The sequence below is a fragment of the Setaria italica genome, chromosome V, assembly GCF_000263155.2.
Source record: "Setaria italica strain Yugu1 chromosome V, Setaria_italica_v2.0, whole genome shotgun sequence".
Taxonomy (NCBI): Eukaryota; Viridiplantae; Streptophyta; class Magnoliopsida; order Poales; family Poaceae; genus Setaria; species Setaria italica.
This window is the reverse complement of record NC_028454.1, coordinates 11536718-11558403: the sequence shown is the minus strand read 5'-3', so window position 1 is coordinate 11558403 and position 21686 is coordinate 11536718. Positions and strand designations below refer to the sequence as shown.

Here is a 21686-nt window from a genome sequence, read left to right as displayed (position 1 = left end):
GCGTCGCCGCGTCGGGGAAGGAAGGACCGAAAGAGGTAGAGGAGAGGATAAGATGGATTTGCAGATTAGCCCTTGAAATAGAATTACACTTGCGAATTAGTCCCTAGAGGAGATATAGGTATCCAGTTTTACCGAAACTGTTGGGAAAAAAGCACAAGAGTTATCTAAAAATCTTCTCTCTCCTATACTAAAACAAATTTTAGGTATCCAATTTTACATAAGCAGTCTGATTCTAGCTCAGTCGTCCCTGTAGCCACAGGAATTCTGAGACTATGATTCAGGCCTCCATTGGATTGATCCTATGGGAGTTTTGGAGGATTCTGGTCCTTGAAAATTATCTTAAAGGCCCTCGGAAACAAACGGAACAGAGATGCCAAAGTTTGGTTCCTGTTAGCTATGCCTCCATAGGAACATCATGGGCCTGTTCGCTTCAGCTTATAAATCGGCTGAAAAGCTGAAACGGCTGATTTGTTGTGAGAGGAAAACACTGTTTTGTAGCTGATAAGCCGGCTGAATAAGCTGAAGCGAACAAGCCGCATGTTTTTAATAGTTCGACGCATCTCTTTCTTCTTCTTCTTTCCCTTTGAAATTCATACGTTGTCACATGTACCATACATTTTGAAACATTGCAGGATCCCATGTGACGAGGCATTTTAATCCTACGTGTTTATTATATCTATACGCTTTCAAACATCATGTGATTCAAAGAGAGCTATATTTTCATCCCAAATTATTAGTCGTTTTAGCTTTTCTAAGTTTATACCTTTTACTATACATCTAAACATAATATATATTTATATTCATATCAAAATCTATGAATCTTGAAAATGCAAAACGACTAATAATTTGGGACGGAGGCAGTATTAAGTACTGTAAAATAAATCATAATAGATTTGTGGATGTCACTTTCGTATCACCGATCAAAATTACAGTGTGACATTCTAAAACAACGGCTGTTATCTTTTATACTACCACTAGAAAGAATCTTAATTAGTCAACAAATGAACGTGAATTCCTGAACATTTGTAGCAAGCCTTACCAAAAGTCCATGAAGAAGTGAAAAAAATTAGCAATTGTCATTACTGAATTAAATCGTAGCCGCTGAAACAACATAAATGTCAAACCAGAATGGGATCATGGAACAACGAGAGAGTACAGAAATATAAGGCAACAATTAGCCGCTGAAATTGACATGCGGCCACCTTCGCTGAAATACATTAGCACGTTGGTCTTAAGCATGATGAAGCGACTTATCGATCAAAACATAATGTCCCAATCAAGGATCATTGTTTCCAATATCTGCTGTCATTTTCTCCAATCCTTTATTCATGGTTATTAAGATGAGATAATTAAAGTGGCATGCAAGCTAAAAGATTCAAGAAGTGTTATTTTCGATCTAGTAGTATTCTATTACCCAGCTTCGTCAAAGGAGTAAGTACAACACATAATGTAGGCAAATGTCGCAGCTGCCCAATACAATAAAGAACTTCCAGTCCCTGGTCTCCAAATGTTCAGACAGCCAGATTTAACAAGACCCCAAGACGGCCAATTCGATCACTGATCAGTGAAAAATACATACCGCTAATTACACATACACATGACACGTAGAGCTTACTGTATTTTAGTTTATTTCTGCGGTCAAACAAAATAAAACAAGACTTCACGGCCACCAGGGTTTATTTCTGGTTTGTGAGGTCAATTCCAGGCCGTAAGTTAACTAGTTTCATTAAAAAAGCAGAATTAAACAGGGCTAAGCTAGACGGCATGTACACACAACTTCGACATGATCTTTTTCCTTACAAAAGCATCTTTGTGATCGAGTAATTTGAAGTATGTAATCACACGTATGTTGTTTTTACCTCTTCTCAAAACATTGGTACCTTCCTTGACCTGTCAAGTGGAGCCTATGTGAGAGGTATGGAGTTGTAATTCTAGGTGAGAAGTATTTTCAATTGTTTTGAATCTTTATACTATAGTATACTATATAAATAGATAGATAGATAGAAAAAACATCTTTGCGGTCGAGTAATTGAAGTATGTAATCACACGCATGTGCTGCCCTACCTCCTATAAATACGGGGTGCAAACACCACATCCCAGTTACCAAACACACATCACATCTTGTCTCGCGGATTAAGCTCTGTGAACGTCGCTAATGGCGGTGGTTTACCTGCTGCTAGCCGCGCTAATCGCCTCCTGCCATGCACAGGCAACGTCCGGCGATCGTCCCTGGCCGGCCTCCCTCGCCAAGCTCGCGAAGGAGGGCAAGCTCCGTACCGACAGCAACGCCACCGTGCCGGCGTCGATGGACTTCGGCAACATCACGTCGGCGCTCCCGGCGGCGGTGCTCTACCCGGCGTCCCCGGGCGATCTCGCCGCGCTCCTGGGCGCGGCGTACTCCACCCCGGGGTGGCCGTACACCGTCGCGTTCCGCGGCCGCGGCCACTCCCTCATGGGCCAGGCCTTCGCCCCCGGCGGCGTGGTCGTCAACATGCCCTCCCTCGGCGACCCTGGCGCCGCCGCCCCGCGCATCAACGTGTCGGCCGACGGCCGGTACGTGGACGCCGGCGGCGAGCAGATGTGGATCGACGTGCTGCACGCGTCGCTGGCCCGCGGGGTGGCGCCGCGGTCGTGGACGGACTACCTCTACCTCACCGTCGGCGGAACCCTCTCCAACGCCGGCGTCAGCGGCCAGACGTTCCGTCACGGCCCACAGATATCTAACGTGTACGAGATGGACGTGATCACCGGTACGTGTGCGCTTGCGCAAAATATCCATGCACCATGCCTGGAAGCAAGCCTTTTCTTAGTAATTACGTGCCACACCTTGCATCACCAAACTGCCGATTGCTTCTTCTACCGGTGCAACTCGATCGCAAGATTCGCAACTATAATCTAAATCGCCTGATTAAATTCGATAACCACATTGCAAATCACATTTAAGATTGTGTATTATAGTATTAGTGCATGGTGGTGGTTAATGTCCAGCGCTAGCTGCACCGGCCGGCCGGCCGGCCGGCTGGCCGGCGAGGGGCGGCGACGTCTTTAACTAATACGCTGGCTCGCACTAATGGGCCGGTTGACATTGACAATTGCCGCGGTTTAATCACTTTTAATCTGTGGCTTTGATTGTTGGGCGCTGACTTTGGGTGCAATTCGTGCAGGCCACGGGGAGACGGTGACGTGCTCCAAGGAGCTCAACGCTGACCTATTCGACGCCGTCCTCGGCGGGCTGGGCCAGTTCGGCGTGATCACCCGCGCCCGGATCGCGGTGGAGCCGGCGCCGGCGCGGGCGCGGTGGGTGCGGCTCGTCTACACCGACTTCGCCACCTTCACCGCCGACCAGGAGCGGCTCATCGCCCCGCGGCCCGGCGGCGCGTTCGGGCCGTTGAGCTACGTCGAGGGGTCGGTGTTCGTGAACCAGAGCCTCGCCTCCGACCTGAAGAACACGGGGTTCTTCTCCGACGCCGACGCCGCCAGGATCGTCGCGCTCGCCAAGGAGCGGAACGTCACCACCGTGTACAGCATCGAGGCCACCCTCAACTACGACAACGCTACCGCTGCCGCCTCGGTGGATCAGGTGCTCAAGTCTGTGCTGGACGGGCTCAGGTTCGAGCCGGGGTTCTCGTTCGAGCGCGACGTGACGTACGTGGAGTTCCTGGACCGGGTGCACAGCGAGGAGGTGGCGCTGAACAAGGTCGGGCTATGGCGAGTCCCCCATCCATGGCTCAACATGTTCGTGCCGGGGTCGCGCATCGCCGACTTCGACCGCGGCGTCTTCAAGGGCATCCTCCAAGGCGCCGACATCGTCGGGCCGCTCATCGTCTACCCCGTGAACAAAGCCAAGTACGTCGTCAGAGCCATATGCATGCGTCTGCGAATATAATCGAATCAGACACACGGCGGCTGACTCTTCTCCGGCGTCTTTTCAGGTGGTACGACGGCATGTCGGCGGCGACGCCGGCGGAGGACGTGTTCTACGTTGTGTCGCTGCTCTTCTCGTCGGTGGCGAACGACCTGGCGCGGCTGCAGACGCAGAACCAGAGGATCGTGAAATTCTGCGACAGCACCGGGATCCAGTACAAGAGCTACCTGGCGCGCTACACGAACCGCGACGACTGGATCCGGCACTTCGGCAGCGACAAGTGGAAGTGGTTCGTGGACATGAAGAACAAGTACGACCCCAAGAAACTGTTGTCCCCCGGCCAGGACATCTTCAACTGATGATCCATGACCATGCATCGCCACCAACTCGATAGCAAATGGTTTCTTGGAGGGGTTAATAATATGAACTCACACAGCCGTCAATCTGTATAGATCACTGATCCCAAGGTCATCTACTGCCATGGGAGATAGTAATAAAGTGAAATAATTGCATCTCATATTCTCATCTTGGGTTAATAAAACTACTCCTATCCCAAATTATTATTCGTTTTGACTAGATACATAGCTCTTGCAGATCCATAACAAAAGCTATGTATCTAGAAAAGTCAAAATAAATAGTAATTTGGAACGGAGGGAGTAGCTTTTTGTTGCAAATTGACTGGTTGTCACTTTATAAAAGAAAAAAGTGTGAGATTTTTTTTAGAAAAAAGGCACCGTCACTTGTGAAAGACATTTACTTGGATCGAGGTGATTCTTCCTCATTTCGCACGTTTTGCTTCGATGTCTCCGTCTTTTTCTATAAAAAAACAATCTTGTTACGTGATTGATCAGATAGCACGCATTTGACAACTGACATTGACAAGATCAGGTAAAGGGTCATTTGTAACAAGCAGGTCGATCGGGTGTTGATGATGATAAGTGGAATACTCCAGTTGACCAAAGCTGGCTTTGCTTTCTCTTATTTCCTCAGCATTCGCCACATGCATTGCACTTGCCCGTTGACCAACGAACGGCATGCTTGGAGAGGTTCATTCCAAGTTAGACAAAGTCACTCTACAAAAGCTAAGCAACAGTGTGCCGACCTGAATAAAGGTGGTCGTAGATTATTGGTCACCATCACACCTACGCAAGCCCAGGCGATACAGCCTATTCACTAGATCACACCAATTATCGTCAGCGAATAAAAAAAATTGGAAAACTAACTGATCGCAATACCACTTATCGCCAGCGAATAAAAAAGGAAATAAAACTAACCAAACAAGCATGTATATCAAAGGAAACACCATGCTCAAGTATAGCCGATTCTCTCTGTTTTTAGAAGTTTTGCAGAGCAAGCTATATCTATATATAATAAATACGGGAGAATCAGGGCTCCAACGTCTTTCGTACGTATCTGTAAACCGTGGGCGGAATTCAATGGACGCGCTTGTTTCCTAGCGTCAAAATAGCATTACCAGAGTCAATCGGAGTTAGGCAATCTAGTATGTCACACGGCATGGTGACAAATCTACACGCTTGGCCATCTTGCATCCACACGGACACGGCCATGCCCCCCTTGTGGACGTGAGGACGTGCCAGGGCAGGCCACCACGGCCTGGGCACTGGCACGCATCTCAAGTCGTGGCAGTTAAGCAGCCGCACGGTAACGTGACATCAGGACTGCATCACCAATCAGGCCTCACAAAATAAAAATTGGCCATCTGGGCACTGTGCTACAATGGTCAGAGATTGACTTTAGAGCTGCCATAATTTACAAGCATACAATATTACAATGATGGAGCTGTCAGTCTTCAATGAGGCTATACTGATTACTATGCTTGCGCAGCCGGCGCCGCCTCCTGGTCCTGGGGCGCCCACCGCCACACCTTCAGCTCGCCGGAGCAGTCTCCAGTGAAGAGCGGCCCACCATCAGCGAGCTCGATGGTCCTCACTTCCTTGTTGGAGAAGAGGGTGCCCACCTCCTGGAACCTGAAAGATGACGAAGCAAAAGCAGAGCTCCTTTCAGTAATAAGGAAGCCGCGGTACAGTGATTCGACACCTGATGTAACTGGCAGGTTTCATCAACTTACGATGGAAGGTCGAGCAGGCGGATGCGGTTGCGGTTATGGAGGGAGCAGAGAAGAACTGGCGTCTTCCCAACGCGGTGCATGCCGAAGAGTGTGCGCAACCCCTGCAACAGAATCGGAAATGTTAGAGCTGTTGTGAGGAGCAGCTCAAAAATAAACCATTCTCATGCAACTATGCAAGGAAAAAAGAAAAGGCAAGCTCTCTCATTGCACTTGTACAGCTGTATGACTGTATCCTACTGTATCCTAGTGTGATTTCTAATGATCAAGCACACCAGCAGTTTTTCTCGGACCATTTCATGGAGGAGCTGAAAACTAAGCTGGTGAACAATCTAGAACAATATCCAGGAAATTCCATTAGTTCTTGCTGCGTGCAGACCAAGATTTTTTTGATAGGCAAATCAGTTTGAACATACGTTCAATAAGTTATTTTCAAAGTTCAAAATATGATATTCTTCATGGAAAACAGATGAACCGAGCAGACCATCTGAAATTCTCATCCAACGGGGCTTCTATCAGTATATAGAAACATTCACCACTGAAGTTTCCAGTTTGAGAATGCTAGACCAAGCACCTCTGTGCTGCTCCAGACAGTAGCAGTCTGGCAGATGAGTGTAGCGTTTGGGGCATGGCTGGGGCAACCAAACTTCAGGAATTCCAAGTGAGGTCACTGGCCCCACCTGCCTAGGTCAGGGTGTTTTTGGTCAAGGCCATGCTTCTTGTTGTGGCACGATCTGTAAGTTTCTCTGAGTAGGTGTGTGGGTGTGTGTTCCTGTGCTCAGGTTTTGGTCCATAACTGGACTCATTGTACTCTCTTTTTCTCTCTTAATTAAATGACACGCAGCTCTCCTACGTCGTTCGAGAAAAAAAAAAGTTTCCAGTTTTGCCAGATAAACTCAGTTATACCAGAAGACCAACCAGACAAGCTATCTCCGTACTCCATCCGTCCCGCAAAGAGTGTCTCTTTAGTTATTTCTTAAGTCAAACCATCTTATGTTTGACCAAGTTTATATAAAAAATATATCAATGCTTTTGATGTCTAGCGAGTTTCATTAGATTCGTTATGAAATATATTTTCATAGCATAACTATTTAGTGTTATAAATATTGATACTCTTCATTGTAAACTTACTCAAACTTAAAACAGTTTGACTTAGGAAAAACTTAAAAGGGACACTCTTTGCGGGACGGAGGGAGTATGCAACTAAGAAGACCCTACACTGAGAGGTTCCAGCAAGCCTATGATACACCTAGTTCGGAGACCACATTTATGAATCAAGTCTATGCTACACCTAGTTCAGAGACCGCATTTATGAATCATATGGCTTGGCTGAAAGCAAATGGAGTCCCAACAGTTAAGTCCTTATGAAATGTAACATGCAGCAAACACAGAAGCATTTGTACTGACACTTGAGAACAGACAGAAGCTGCTCAATGCAGTAGCACACTGAAACAAAAATGATCAATGAAGTTGGAAGACAATGGCAGCAGGAACAAACTCATTGTGCTTATTTGCACAAAATTTCACTTATTGTTGAAACAAATGAAGGCATGACTTTTTGCACTACCAATACAACAACAATGAAGCCTTTTAGTCCCAAGCAAGTTTGGGCAGTACCAATATTCAGCAGGATAAGGAAAAAGATTAGCCAAACTACAATTACAAAAGGTAAATGTTCCTATTTAATTCTGAACTTTAATAGTTACAATTTAGTCACTATACATATAGAAACGCAGATGCTGTAAATGTTGAGCATAACAGTCTGCAGCATTCAACAAAGAAAATAAATAACACATGAGAAGGAGTGCAGTGCTTACATGCTCCTCAGCATAGGTATATCTGACTTGAAGGTTTCCAGACTCTGAAAGGGTCCAGACCTTTACAGTCCTATCCAGGGAGCAAGATAATAACTTGTCTTCCCAACATAGAACAGATGTTACAGCAGCTTTATGCTCAGAGAGTGTTTGGAGACACTGCATGGTCATGAGATCCCATACCTGATAATAAATACAAAGAGTACATTAGTACCAACACAACATTCAGTGGTCAATGTTAGCGAAATCTTGAGGAAAAATAAAATACGTACTCTGATGGTCTTGTCAAGTGAGCCAGAGTAAAGTCTTGTTGCCGAGATTGAAAGTGAAATCACAGCACGTTGATGGCCACTGAGGATCGCCACTGGTTCAATGTTGCTCTCCTTAGAAGGAAATTTCCAAGCTATGATGCGACCATCTCCCGTGCCAGCAAACAGCATCTCACCCGTGACAGTCATGGAACAAACCAGACCAGAAGGCCCCTGAAGACTCAGTTTCATCCCTGTCTGTGTGTTCCATGCCTTGTACCAATCAAAGTAACCCTCAATATAAGATCGCCAATATATAGTACAAAATAAATGTGTTTGTTCCCACTAGAATCCAGGAAATCAGAATATCACCTCAACGGACTTTGGAATCCCAATGAATACCCATGGGCCATGGGTTATCATGCAGCCAACCTTGCCTCCCATCTTGATGACATCAACACACTATTGCAGAAACATTAAGAACAAAAAGACAATATGGTAACAGATTAGATTTTTTTTCCCCTTTTGCTTTCTACATGAAGTCTCTTTTCCTCCTCTTCTCAATCTAGAATTATGCCCATGATTCTTTATCTATTTGTTCTCCTTTGTTTTTTCTTTTTTTCTCACTACTAATTTTTCTTACAAAAAAAAATCATGAACATCCGTTGATAAGACAACTGTAATCTTGGAGTCCCTTCCAAATCAGCCAACAGCTTATTAGCCAAGTGCCAACTAGACAGATGACCTCCCAAACTGATCCTGGGTACACTGATAACTGAAGTAGGCAACGAGCCTCTAATAACAATGATCCCAGCCAACAAGTAAATAACCTCTATGTGCAGAGAACATCCAATCTGAACTGTCACCGTGCAGAGAACAATCCAATCTGAACTGACATACGCATGTACCACCAAAACTAATCAGGAGATATCCAGTGGAAATTGGTGACACATTCAGCGCATTGATCGCCATCAGCAACCGGGATAACATTCAGTGCATTGATTGCCATCAGCAATCAGCAGAAATCCTGAATCCCCAATCGATGGTCCAGGCAACCGCCACAAATTGCCAACCAGCACATCAACCACCAATCCACCGTGAGCAAATGGAGGGACGCAACCCAAAGTCGAACCGCACATATAGCTAGTCAGATGAGATTGCCGGGAACCAAGAGCCGAGCTACCTTGCCAGAGTTGCGGTCCCAGACGCGAACAGATCCGTCGACGCTGCCGGAATAGAGTTTGTCGGAACCACGTGGCACAGAGAACCCGCTGATAGCCTGTCGAATTAGCGATCACAGTAAGAACCCATCACAATTCGCAACCGCTCGACCGAAATTGCATCCAAATCGGCCCGCCGCGATCGCGTCGGGAATAGCGCAAATTTTCAGAGAGGGCGGGGAAGCACGCACCTCCGTGTGTCCAGCGAGGGCGCGGAGGAAGACGAAGCCACCCCCGCCGCTGGCGCGGCGCTTCTCAAGGGTTGGTGTGTTGTCCCCAGCCTCCGGCTCCGGCTCCGGCTTCGGATCAGGCTCCGGTCTTGCAGCCTCGTCTCCACGGCTCCGTCGTGCGGGTGCGGCAGGAGCAGCGTCGGGCGCCGCGGACTTGACACGGCGACTCGATCCGGACAGCGCCGCCTTCTGCGCGGAGGCGAGGAGCCTCGCCGTCGCGGGATCGAGGCGCATGGCCGTGCGGGAGGCCTTGGCGCCGCCGCGGCCGCCCTGGGGCTCAGGCACAGAGGGCCGGGCGTAGGGGCTCCACCGCGCGGCCGCGGGCGCGGGGCCGGTGCCGAGGCGCGCGGTCAGGGTGGAGGAGATCGGCATGGCGGGCGGTTGGCGAGCGGCGGTGGGGGAGAGGGGCGGCGCTTGGTTTCCGCTGGGGAACGGCGTGGTGGAGTGGAGGCGGTGATCGCGATCGTGGAAGGAGGCGGTCAGGCGGACGCGGTAACTGGCAGTACGTATTTATCAGCCGCGCCTGCCCATAAAGCCAAGTAGCCAACCGTAACCGACCCGGAAACAAGTTTGCAAATTTCCTTGAGATACATTATTTATTAACATAGAAAGGATTCTAAATGCAAGTATACTTATATGCGTTTCAAAAAAAAATACTGCGACCAAATTACTTCGAACTATCGATGAAAAACACGAATACGCAATTTCACATGCTAGATTTTGCACTTGGCATACCCTGCTGTTGAATCGAGGTGATTGATATGACTTGTCTCCTCTCTTTGCCGAGCATTTCTTCAGTGATCAGTACCTGATTTTCTTTATACTCCATTCACACTGATCACTGGTTTCGTTTTCGACACTGCTAGCTGCCATGCCACCACGGTAACCCATCTCAATTTGACACCCCTGCTCGACACTTGCCCGCCAACTACAACGCACATCCGATATTCCGATAGAAGTTTCTAACTAAAAAAGATTTTGTTGTAATTCTTTGAAATCTCAACCTGAACGAGAAGAAAAACATTCAGGATTTAGCTTTCCTTATTAATGAAGAAGCGTGAGAACCACCAAATGTCGGGAACGGGGAGAACTTCCATCGTGACTTGCGGGAAGGGAAGTTGGCGGAGCAGGGGCAGTGGAGCACGAGAAAGACGAACGGCAACCGCACGCCAATATAGGAAACACAATAACGAGGGACGAAGCGACAATGCCAAAAAGACCCGCAGGCTCGTTACACCGATTTCTGACAGCATTGTCTCAGCCTGGCTGTGTCAGTTAAAACCATGGAGCATGTTAATTCTTATGTTGCCCATCAGAAACAACAGATACAACAGAAGGTTTTTGCATCCTCCGATGACTTGTTTTGCCCCTCTGCCCAGCTCAACAACATAAGGGCCAGGGCATGATAGTAAGAGAACAGCAACAACCAAAACCGACATCCCCCCAATGTGTCTCTTAGGTTAGCTTTGGCATTGTTTATAACCCTATGGTGTCTAAATCCTACAAAGAATGGATCAAGTACACCTCTTATATATACAACAGAACACCGGTTGCAACTGCACATGATCATCGAAGGACGCTGAAATATGCATCTATTATAACTGTAGTTGCTTCTTTGGCCTGGTCAATAAAGAAAGGCCTTGCTGCTCGCACTCGTCCTTTTATCAACTCCCAAAAAATCGAGTTGTAAAAAGCTTTCCAGTTACACCAGGTGTCATGACTGCCAAAAGATGTTTGGGTCATTGCTATATACCGCGCGGTCTTGGATCTCTAAATTAGCAACATGCCAATCAACAAGCCTTGCTTGGATGCATTTCAACAACATGAGTCCGGTTGGGAAGAGCCACCAACCACTTTCATCCCTGGAAAGATTTCATGACATGTGAAAAGTGTGACGGCAAACTGGGGGAAATGGTGAATTGATAGCTTAGCTGGATATAACTCTCAAAAGATGGCAGTGGACGGTAAGGGGAAATTATGCTTACGTTCCCAGGTTCCATGGCTGCACGCTCGGGTGTCTTTTGGTTGATGACTTATAATGTACGAAACCACACATGAAAGCCACAACCTAGAGAGTACAAGCACAGAAAGAAGGTTATAGAGGCATAGAACTTGATAGAAACAAACTGGTCCAATTGCTGTTATCAAGTGTGATGGATACCAATAAGCACATAAAATTGAATGTAGGCAAAGAATACTTACAACATTGACCAGCGAAGTTATGTTCCACAATGCATATACACGAGCAAGGCCTGCTGACCGCCTCGGCCCATGACTAAAAAGAGCATTTATACCAGCAGGAAAAGGTGACAAAATCCCAAGAGGTAGAATAAACAAAACCAAGAGTACGTCGACCATAGAGTATGAATATAGCTGGAGAAAAGTAAGCAAAACTAAGCTGAAATCTGCGAGAAGCAGTATTGAGATTACTAAACCAACAAGATCCTGCAGTTAAAAACAAAACTATGATTAGCGCAAAATGAAGAATTGATCCATAATAATTCTGTGAACAGAAGCAATGGCAGCGAAAGACCTGATGCCCGACTGGTTTTGTATTGTGCAAGATAAGAGAAAATGGATAAAACAAATCTCTCCTGTCTCTCAGGGTCCTTAAGCTATTACTATCAAGAACTCCACCAGTAATCCTTTTGCGCATTAGAGCATCCTTAACCCTTGCCTGCCCTAGTTGGATATCAGTGAGCATGTTTTGTGTTCTGCATAGTGTAATAAGCCATCATAAATAATAATGATTATAAACAAAGCCAAATGATCAATTCTAAAGATCAATAACAAATATAAAAGCGCATAATAACTCACAGTGAGCGTTGCTCTAGTTTTATTCTAGGGCTTCCATCATGTTCAGCAACCACTGGTTCTCCGTCAACAGCATAAACAACAAGACCAAGTTGGCAGTACCCTAATGCTGTAGCTTGGAACCACGCAAGATCAACGCGGATACCATTCACAGCTAAAGAGGGATTCGCGTGAGTTTCAAGCCAATCAATGACAGGAAGAAACGTTACTTTCAAGTTTCCACAGCGAACCAAACGCAGCTGTGCATTCAACCCAGCAACAAGACGGTGCCATATCCATGAGGGAACAGCCTGTAATGGATATGCCATGAGATTCTGAGAAGTGTCCGGACATGAGAAGTGCAGTTTGAAAGATCTTAAAATGATACCTGGCTCATAAGACTAGTGAGCACACTGTCACTATGAAGTGAAAATGGAGCCATGTAACTTCCATCGCCTCCAAAGATCAAAGACATTGGAAACCTTTGACGAAGACGAGGTGGAAGGTCGGGCCTTTTTTCATCTCCCCCAAGGAAGAAATCTAGATACCCTAGCATTAGATCTGGAGTCGCGGTCACCTAGATATTCGAAAAGCAGGAATCACCTTAAACACAATAAATTTGATGGACGGAAATGAGAATGGACATAAACAGTATACAATTGACCAAAGAGGACACAAGAAATTATAAAAGGGTCAGTTACAGATCTAAACCTGAATATGATTCTAGTGGAGCCAAATAAATTCAGTGACGATGTATTCAGATTTGTACATAATTCTAGTATCAACACAATAAATCTTCCTATCTACTAAAAATAGCATCTTCGAAAGTACTATTTCCAATCATGGAAGCTTTCAAGGCCTCCCTTCTGCTAGTATTCAAATATTTTTGTAAGTATCTAGGAACTCTCACTATGCAAGCAGCATCATAAGCTTAATGATCCACCTTTAAGAAATTTGCATTTTGAATTTATGAGAATGATCAAGAGAAAAGGCATTCAAATTTTCTGAGAAACCAAGTCAGACCTTGAGGCCCTCATAGAGTGCACGTGAACGGCAAGACCGTAAGCATGAATGATCATATTCAGAGCGAACAAATTCGCGAAGTCTCTGTAATTTCTTTCTCCTACGCCACTGTTGCCATGACCAGGCCAGAGGGTATGCAAGGATACAGAGGATACTGTAAATAGATCCTTCCCACCACTGATAAGCTGCAAGGGTGTTTATATCATCGACAAATCGATTAAACGCATCTTCATATCTGACAAAGAAGACGTAGCAAAATTAGAACACAATTTCAAGTAATTTTGATAGTATAGTACTTCCAACAGGCAGATCAAAATGATTATTTGAATCAAAAGAGCAACTCAACAACGCTCAGGGGATAAAAGAAAAGGATCGCAAAGGTTGAATCTGATCGATCAGTATCAAGGTTAACTTGAGGATAAGCATGCATACACAATCTCTGTTATTTGTTCCGGTGGACTGTGTGGGAGATGCCACGGTTCACTGAAGGTGTTGGGACCCATGAAATACATCCTGTGTACATGACCATGTGACTCCTCAGCCCTATTAGTTTCCAAGACCTGTAGCAATATCAAAATTTATATAAGAGTTCAGGAAGGCTCCAATCCAAAAAAAAAAAAGGGACGGCACATGGCACTTAAGATGTGAGCTATGCAGAAAAGGGTGTGAAGTACCTCATTTAAAGATTCTAGGAAGGGAAAGGAATGATCAATTTGGGACCCTTGTTGAGTTGGCGCTGGCCCAGGCAACTCATCAGTGCCGACAAATTTCATACGAGCAACACTTAAAACAAGAGCTAAAAGGATAAGAAGGCCTGAAAGAAGTAGGCCAAATAACCAAGGTCCTCCAAAAGTGTATATTAACTCCTCCAGAGCTGTATAACAGTGAGGCATGCGATATCTGTCAGACACACATCTGTAGGGACATGGAGTTTCAGCAACACCTCCTGCAAACATAAGCGAAGTTAGAAATATTCAATTAACAAAATTGTCTGGATGCCTACCTAGCACAACAACATACAAACTAAAAAAGGGTGAAAGGATAGAAACTAAATCCAAACAGAAAACATGACATGACAGGCCAGCAAATTTAAAATTTAAGTCAGATTTTGTTCTGAAATCACTTTACCTCGGACATTTACGTATATAGCACGGTGAGGGAGTTCTGCCGGAGGGCATGGAAGGCACAGAGATTTAGAAGATCCAGTAACATTTTTGTATGTTCCCAGAGGGCATTCCTGAAGTTTACACAGAAACAATTATCACCACGTTAAGTCGCGCTGGCGTTAGAACATGGCCACCAGAATCAGAGTTAAGGGAAATAGATATGCAATTGTTCCAAATTTACCCCCCAAAAAATATGGACCGAGATATTACACATTATCAAGATACAGAACACTAGTTTAAGCCATTTTGTGTATTACTAACCAAACTTCACTGCGTAAATGTTACAACAAAACAATAATATAGGGTAGAATGTATTTGTAACATATGAACAAGTTACCTTGCAGAATGTACCATAAAGGCCTTTTGGGCAAGCTTTTCCTGTGACCGTTCCATTCCCACCAGAAAATCCTTGTCCTTTACTGACTCCTCCACTGTATAAGAACACACAATTAGTGTACGAACAATATGTACGCATAACTCAAAACATTACAGTAATGTCAAACATGCACAGTAGTTACAGGTGATGAAATGAAAATTTAAAAAATTAAAACAAAACTATATCGTGCACATCACAGCTCAACTGTTCTGCTGCATAAGATGAGATGGCTCCAACAGCCAAATGCAAAAAAGAAAGAAGAGGGTAGATAAGAAGTCTGCAAAATAATGGCACCAACAAAGTTGATGATAAGGCTGGCAGAGCTCCTAATTAAAGTTCCCAAAAATCGAGCATACAGTATAAAATAGTTATTCAGCTTTTCCTTGGCCTTCTTGTCTCATAATGTCAATGGTCAACCAATGTCAGCATAGTCGTATAACACTAGATATGAGTAGTAGTTAAAATCAAGATTAAATTTGAAGTACAGCACAAAAGTTTATAGATAGGACTGATACCGCATGTAATAACCCAAAACACCAAGCAATCTTTTACGAGTTATAAAACAAATACTAGAGGAAGGATCAACCCGGACCTTGTAAGTATTGATCCCTTAACAGCTGCAACAGGTACATATTCATCTCCAGTAGGAATATTAGACCAATGGAAGTGAATCCTTCCCCCTCCACCTCCACCGCTGCCAGCACTTCCAAAGCCACCAACACTTGAAAGGACTGAGCTTTCTGCTAGGGACAAAGTGTGCACAAATAGAAGAATTGTGCCCCCAGAACCACCACCGGGTCCTCCAGTAGAGCCATTAGTAACCATATTAACGTAGCTGCCACCATTTGATTCTACTGAACCATAGAGGGCGAGACTTGGCAACGAATATTCGCATGAGCCCATCACTGGGAAGCAGTTACAGAAACATTTAAAAGACACATTTTAAGACATACTATGAGACAAAACTGAGGACAACTGGAGCATGTGATACCTATTATACCCCCACCAGCTGTAGAAAACTCTGTAGTGTCATTCCCACTGCCGCTGCCAAGTTCACAAGGTAGATCAGCATTACCATAGGTAGGTCCACCCTCAGCATGGCTTCCATTATAAAAACCATCCCCGCCTTTACCACCATGTCCACCACCACCACTTACACCACTGCTTAACATTTTTCCTTGTCCTACTCCAGTTCGGCAGCCTGAAATTTGAAGGGAACGTCTCACCGAGAAGATATAGAAACTATGCAGACATACGCTCATGCAGGACACAGCCATCTTAAGTGGTGTGTTCCTCTCAGGCCAAAGAAGTAGCAGCAAGAATAGCATACAGAATGGAAAGTGCAAAAGTGATAGTTTTAGCAGTATAGAGTAATTCCTCCCAAACACAACAGAGCGCAACTATCTATTCTTCGCTTATCTGGTTGTAATATAAGCATTTTTCCTGCCAAAAATATATACCATGACATTCAACAGGCTAGGTGAATGTTACTCATCATTTTTTAGATATGTTCAGTACAAAAAGTTCAAAGATTATATGCTACTATATTGTACTTGACAACTAATGATTATGATCAACAAGCAAGCTTCCACAAGCTGCCTATAAATTAGAATTGTAGGAACGAGGCAACAAACCAATGGAGAATTTTTGTAAAAGCAAAAAGACAACAAATTACCCAAGCCTGATGCGCTGATCGTCCCAGATGTATGCACAGTGACCCTTCTTGCCCTATTGAAATGAACTACAGTTCCTTGTACGAGACCCCAGACATCAATATCTTCAACACGGCACACCTAAATGGGAGAAGTGGCCATAAGCTGTGTTGTATGAGAAAATTTACCTGGAAACTACGTGGGAATGTTCAAAGTTGAGTGTACCTGAAGGGTAAATGACAATGAAGAATTTAGATTGCAATCTTCAGGTGGATGTATAATTTCCACAGGACAACTATCATCTTCACAATTCAGTTTTGGAGCCCTAATAGATATACAAGAAATCATTAGCGAGCAAAAATATTCCAAACACAGGAAATAGGGAAAAAGAACATCGCAATGTGATAGCTGAAGGTGAAAGTATTTACACATCACCACTACTTCTGTTTACAAGTGGGCCCCGTAAAATTGAACCAGGTCCAACCTACAAGATGAATATTATCACAATTCTTTCTTTCAACTGGTTACAAAAGGGCAAAAAAGAACATAATACCTCATTTGACAACATATTGAACATTCAATCTAGGTAGTTACAAATCAAAATTACAAGTACAAGAAAACATATTCACAATATACCATGACACAGCAGAAGAAAGTATGGCACTCATCACAGAAGTAGAAATTATTGCCTAGATACACTTAAGATAAGCAGAGAGATGATTATATGAACCATCATGATTAGCATAACTATAGAAATGTCTTATCTCGGGTTCATATGCAAACCGTAAATAGAAACACAGACAGAGACAAGTTTCCAAATGTAGCTGAATGTCATGCCTAAATATTTGCACAAGGATTGCCAGAAAAAATATGCTCTGAGAAATATTGCCGCAAGAAACAAAGCATTCAGAAAAGGCAATGGATTAAGAAAACAAAAGCAGTGATGTTGAAAAGCATATATATCATACTTGTATGCTGTAGAACAGTGACAAAATAAGGCGTTGCGCCTCAATTGTGTCTCCATCCCCAGACAAATTCAGTAGACCTTGGCCGCGAACTCCAAGATTAGCATTAGAATGTATCACAGATGATTCCTGAAATATATATGAGGAAAAAATATGAATATTAATCAGAATTAGCAAAATAGAAAAACGGCCATTAATGTTGGAGCAAACAATGAACCTTCAAGACTATCAAATTGCTCGCATCCAACAAAGAAGTTGCAACTATTGAATCTCCACCGCCATCAATTAACATTCTGGAGTTCCACATAAGGAGCATCTTCACAGACATTCTCAAAGCACCGAACACCTGGAAAAAAGTTCAAGTCAGCGAAATAATTAACACATACTTAGCAGGTACACCAAGTTGAACGGGAATAGATGAACATCACAAGAGATCAACAGGGAAAAAAATGACCTTGATTGTTGAGTCACTCATAAGGAGCTCCTCAGCCATCAGTTCGAACTCCGAGTATGGATAACGAGTGAGACCAAAAGTTAGAATACCACCTGAAAGAAGGCTAAGTTGCCCTTGCACCTGGAAATTATAAATAATCAGTTGCATACATAAGTCTATAGAGAGAAAGCACAAAATCAATAGGATAAAAGAAACAACTCCATGATAGGCTTGTGTCTCATTACAGAAAATGTGCCCTGTATGGCTTATGCAAATTGCAAATGATATGTAGTACTTATTTTATGGGGATGTAAAAGAGCTTCTGCGACAACAGAGTACAAAAATTTTAATATACAGCACCAAGACTGCAGTACTGCCAGATAGCCAGTAACTGTTATTTCTTGAAGTATAAAATATTTGAAGTTTGTTTTTGTTTGACTTGATATATACTACTACACTTTTGCAATTCTGATTGTGAACTAGAATGCCATATCCCTGTGATATACCAGTGACACATTGACTTGTACAGCATATGCTTATACAACCAAAATTCAGATATATTGTTGTCTTTGTGTAGTCTATAAAGGTCTAAAGGATATATAAATTGGCGCTAGATTGGAGAAAAAGAAAATGCAAGATTCTAGGATTTGATAGTCAGTGTCAGCAAAATATGTAAATATTACTAAAAAGAGACCATTGTTGGTAGAGTATTAATCAAGATAGCATTACAAAGTCCATACCTGAACACGACTCCAGAGCAAGGGAACAGCAACTTTCGCATGATTTCTCACAAAAACATTAGTCCACAGTGGTTGATTTGGGAACTCTAAAAGAAGAGTGTCTGTCTGTGTACTCAAATTATTGTTGCTAACAATAAGACTCTTTGGTACTGCTTCATAAAGAGTTCCGGCAGCTCCTGCATTATCCGGACAGCCTGAACTCCTTCCCCCTGAAAAGATGGCACATATTAATCTCAAAAAAAAGATCAAGAAGATCATCTTAACAATAGCTTTAAATGTGAATCACTAGAAAGTTATGAGGACTGCGAGGTTGATTGCAAACACCCACAACATGTTGAGCCTAAGAGTAGTGAAAAGGAACAGTATGATGCTTCTATAGAAAGTGAACGCATTTTCTTGTCCTGATGCAAACAGTAGATAACATGCAGATCTCTTGAAAAGTTAGAACAGCTAAACCTAAACTCAAGGAACACAAGGAGAAGTAAAGATCAATTTAGATCAGAACCTAAATGGGTTTAGAAAGGAAACAGCATATAGCCAAAGCTAAAATAATAAAACAGGCAACTAAACACTGAAACAGATGGTAAAAGCTATATGCATGTGCAACTCTTCTAAAAGTGAAAACTGTTAACACTAAAACTGAGTAAAGTAAGAAAAAGGAGATCAATGTGAATTTAGAACAACTTACCATGAACAAAAATCTGGGTGTCATCATGTCTACTAAAAACGTTAATCGAAACTCGCCCTCCACCTCCCCCAGCCAAACCATTACCCCCAGAAGCACTGATCTTGCCACCACCATGCCTGTTGCCAGCAGAAGTTCAGAAGAGATGGAAAAACTGCAAGGTCTTGCTTACCATAATAAGCACTAAGCAGATCTACAGGAAAAAAAACTTACAAATGAACAGAGATTCCTGGACTGCCCCTTTTTCATACATATGTATATCATTATGACCAGCACAAAAACTCTTGCTTGATTCATCCACCAATTAATTTTGTGCATCATTTATCTACTCTCAATCAATCCATGAGGGTGATCCCCTCCTACCCTTAACTTTCTATGCAAAGGGAAATCCTAAAATCTTAGTGATTCAACAGAACTAAATTTTATAGTTTATTAACATCTCAACAAGATCATATCATCAAATTGAGCTCATTAACAACATTGACTCTAGGCTTCAAAAAATACATCAAACACGAGCGGCAATTTTAGAAAACTGAGAATCCGTTTGTCTTAATTCAGTACATCAAACATATGATCAAATGTGCCCTAGATGCATTTCTGCATGGGGAAAAAGGTCTTCCTCTCTTGCCTCTTAACCCACTATCATCAGGGTACAAACACAGCCAAAAATGCTGATTATGGCTAATTCCTTAAACTGCAGGAACTACCGATTTGCTCTGCTAACTGTTTTCCAAACTTCAACTTAATTAACTGCTTACCAATTTATTCTGCTGGCCTTCAATTGGTAACGGTTTTCTAAATTATACTTAAAAATTAATTAGCTTGTACACCCATATCTCAGTTCACTTAGCATACAGAAAGCAGAACAGGAATTAAAATCATTCAAGAAACACTCACATCGTCGCAGCCTTAATATAGATGCTGCCCCCAGAACCTCCTCCGCCCTTCTCACTGCTATCACCGCCGTCGGCGAGCACTGTGCCATTCATGATCAGGTTCTCAGCAAACAACCACACGATGCCACCACCAGCACCGCCATAATCCTTCTCAACACTGGTCGAGCCCCCTTTGCTGCCAAAGCTACACGGGTGTTCAAGGTCTGACCAAGCATAGGCATCGCCGCCCCATGAATCCTCCTGCGTCTGCCCATCCTTGACGAAGCAGCTGGCGCCACGGCCGCCGTGCCCGCCACCGTCACCGTGCGTCCCCGTGGGGACGCCACTGGTCCGGTCGGGCGGATCACCGGCGAGCGCGGTGGTGTTCACAACGACAGTGTCGGCGACCGTGATGTTGGTGGCGACCAACGAGACCCTCCCAGCTCTGACGCGCACGCCGCGGCTGAGTCGCACCTCGCCGGAGAGATTGGCAGATATGACGCACCCGGCCTTCTCGCAGGTCAGGGAGGCGCCGGAGAGGAGCACGAGGCTGCCGTTCCCCGTGATGTAGACGTCGCCGCCCAGCTTGACCTCCTCGGAGACCTCGCATCGCGTGCGGAAGTCCCCCTTCCCATGGAGGTCTTTCGCGCAGGTCGCCACCGGCGCCACCGGGGCCGGGGGCGGAGGCGGGGGCGACGGCGGCGAGTAGTCGTGCCACATCAGGATCGAGTACGGGTCGGGCTCCGCCCGATCTGACGCCTCCGCCCCGCCGCCCCGGCCGGGGCCGGCGTTCCCGAGGACCGCGCCGAGGAGCAGCAAGAGGCGGAGATTGAGGAGGGGGCGGAGATGGCAGGCCATGGGGTGGGACGCATCAGAGTCCAGGCCGTAGGGGGGTTGGAGGCACCAGCACTAGATTCCGGACGCCGCGCGTGCGGTGGCCGCCGGCGATGGCGGCGGCGGCGGCGGCGGCGGGTGTCCCGGGTTGGGTTTGGTGCGTCGATTTGGGTTTAGCCCTTTTTCCCCCTTTCCATTTTGCTCTTATTTCCTCATTCGGTTTTGATGGATTGGAGGGGAAGAGGGCGGAGGGAGAAGGCTGCAGGGCGTCGGATTCGCCTCGAGATTCGTGAGAGTAGGTGCGGGGTTGGCTCCGTGTGTGGACTGTGGTGGAGACAAGTGGAGCACAAGACGCTGGTTTTTTCACTTGTCCTTTTTGTTTTCTTTTTATTTTATTTATTTTTTTGGCCGATGCTTTTATCGTATTTAGATTTCCCTGATCTTACATTTCAGCCCTTCCAAAAATAAAGAATACTTAGCTCCAAAACAACGTTCGCCCCGAATGTTATTGCTTTTGGAAATTTGTTGTGTCTTTTGGACTTGTTTTAACAAAAAAAATGGTAAAAAGGCAATGGTAGCTATCTGTGATCTGAGTTACTTGAATAGTAAATTTAATTGAACATTTTAGTGAGCTTTGCTTACCTAATTTCTGCAGTTGGTTTTTCTTATATGGAGAACAGA

The 21686-nt window shown here is 44.6% G+C and overlaps 3 protein-coding genes across 3 annotated transcripts; 1 reads left to right on the top strand and 2 right to left on the bottom strand.

Moving 5' to 3' along the window:
- Positions 1-2096: 2096 nt before the first annotated feature.
- LOC101779751 (cytokinin dehydrogenase 1) lies at positions 2097-4384 on the top strand. The gene is made up of 3 exons (XM_004968414.2): positions 2097-2750; positions 3165-3846; positions 3933-4384. The coding sequence occupies exons 1-3, from the start codon at positions 2156-2158 to the stop codon at positions 4222-4224; spliced, it is 1569 nt and encodes a 522-aa protein (XP_004968471.1). The 5' UTR covers positions 2097-2155; the 3' UTR covers positions 4225-4384.
- A 1160-nt stretch (positions 4385-5544) lies between these two features.
- Positions 5545-10070, bottom strand: LOC101780154 (zinc finger CCCH domain-containing protein 17). Its single transcript, XM_004968415.4, has 7 exons — positions 9425-10070; positions 9197-9292; positions 8386-8475; positions 8038-8286; positions 7769-7948; positions 5955-6055; positions 5545-5853 (listed from the first exon to the last, which is right to left on the bottom strand). Exons 1-7 carry the CDS (start codon positions 9833-9835, stop codon positions 5697-5699), a joined length of 1284 nt encoding a protein of 427 aa, XP_004968472.1. The 5' UTR covers positions 9836-10070; the 3' UTR covers positions 5545-5696.
- A 662-nt stretch (positions 10071-10732) lies between these two features.
- Positions 10733-21210, bottom strand: LOC101780552. The gene is made up of 22 exons (XM_004968416.4): positions 20194-21210; positions 19300-19415; positions 18612-18820; positions 17893-18012; positions 17656-17784; positions 17442-17567; positions 16902-16957; positions 16699-16798; positions 16497-16614; positions 15813-16022; positions 15414-15726; positions 14783-14876; positions 14408-14516; positions 13954-14225; positions 13712-13839; positions 13280-13514; positions 12645-12833; positions 12281-12567; positions 11997-12177; positions 11666-11908; positions 11449-11531; positions 10733-11325 (listed from the first exon to the last, which is right to left on the bottom strand). Exons 1-22 carry the CDS (start codon positions 21027-21029, stop codon positions 11178-11180), a joined length of 4302 nt encoding a protein of 1433 aa, XP_004968473.1. The 5' UTR covers positions 21030-21210; the 3' UTR covers positions 10733-11177.
- Between the last annotated feature and the right edge of the window lie 476 nt (positions 21211-21686).

Bases quoted from the DNA above. Each gene is read 5' to 3' on its own strand.
- LOC101779751 (XM_004968414.2), top strand. From the start codon at position 2,156: ATGGCGGTGGTTTACCTGCTGCTAGCCGCGCTAATCGCCTCCTGCCAT. The intron at 2,751-3,164 runs GTACGTGTGCGC...CAATTCGTGCAG, and splicing joins CGAGATGGACGTGATCACCG to GCCACGGGGAGACGGTGACG. The intron at 3,847-3,932 runs GTACGTCGTCAG...GCGTCTTTTCAG, and splicing joins TACCCCGTGAACAAAGCCAA to GTGGTACGACGGCATGTCGG.
- LOC101780154 (XM_004968415.4), bottom strand. From the start codon at position 9,835: ATGCCGATCTCCTCCACCCTGACCGCGCGCCTCGGCACCGGCCCCGCG. The intron at 8,287-8,385 runs GTGATATTCTGA...GATTGGTACAAG, and splicing joins GGATTCCAAAGTCCGTTGAG to GCATGGAACACACAGACAGG. The intron at 6,056-7,768 runs GTAAGCACTGCA...ATTCTGTTGCAG, and splicing joins ATACCTATGCTGAGGAGCAT to GGGTTGCGCACACTCTTCGG.
- LOC101780552 (XM_004968416.4), bottom strand. From the start codon at position 21,029: ATGGCCTGCCATCTCCGCCCCCTCCTCAATCTCCGCCTCTTGCTGCTC. The intron at 17,785-17,892 runs GTCATTTTTTTC...ACTTTTTTCCAG, and splicing joins TGAGTGACTCAACAATCAAG to GTGTTCGGTGCTTTGAGAAT. The intron at 13,515-13,711 runs GTATGCATGCTT...CTTCTTTGTCAG, and splicing joins GAACAAATAACAGAGATTGT to ATATGAAGATGCGTTTAATC.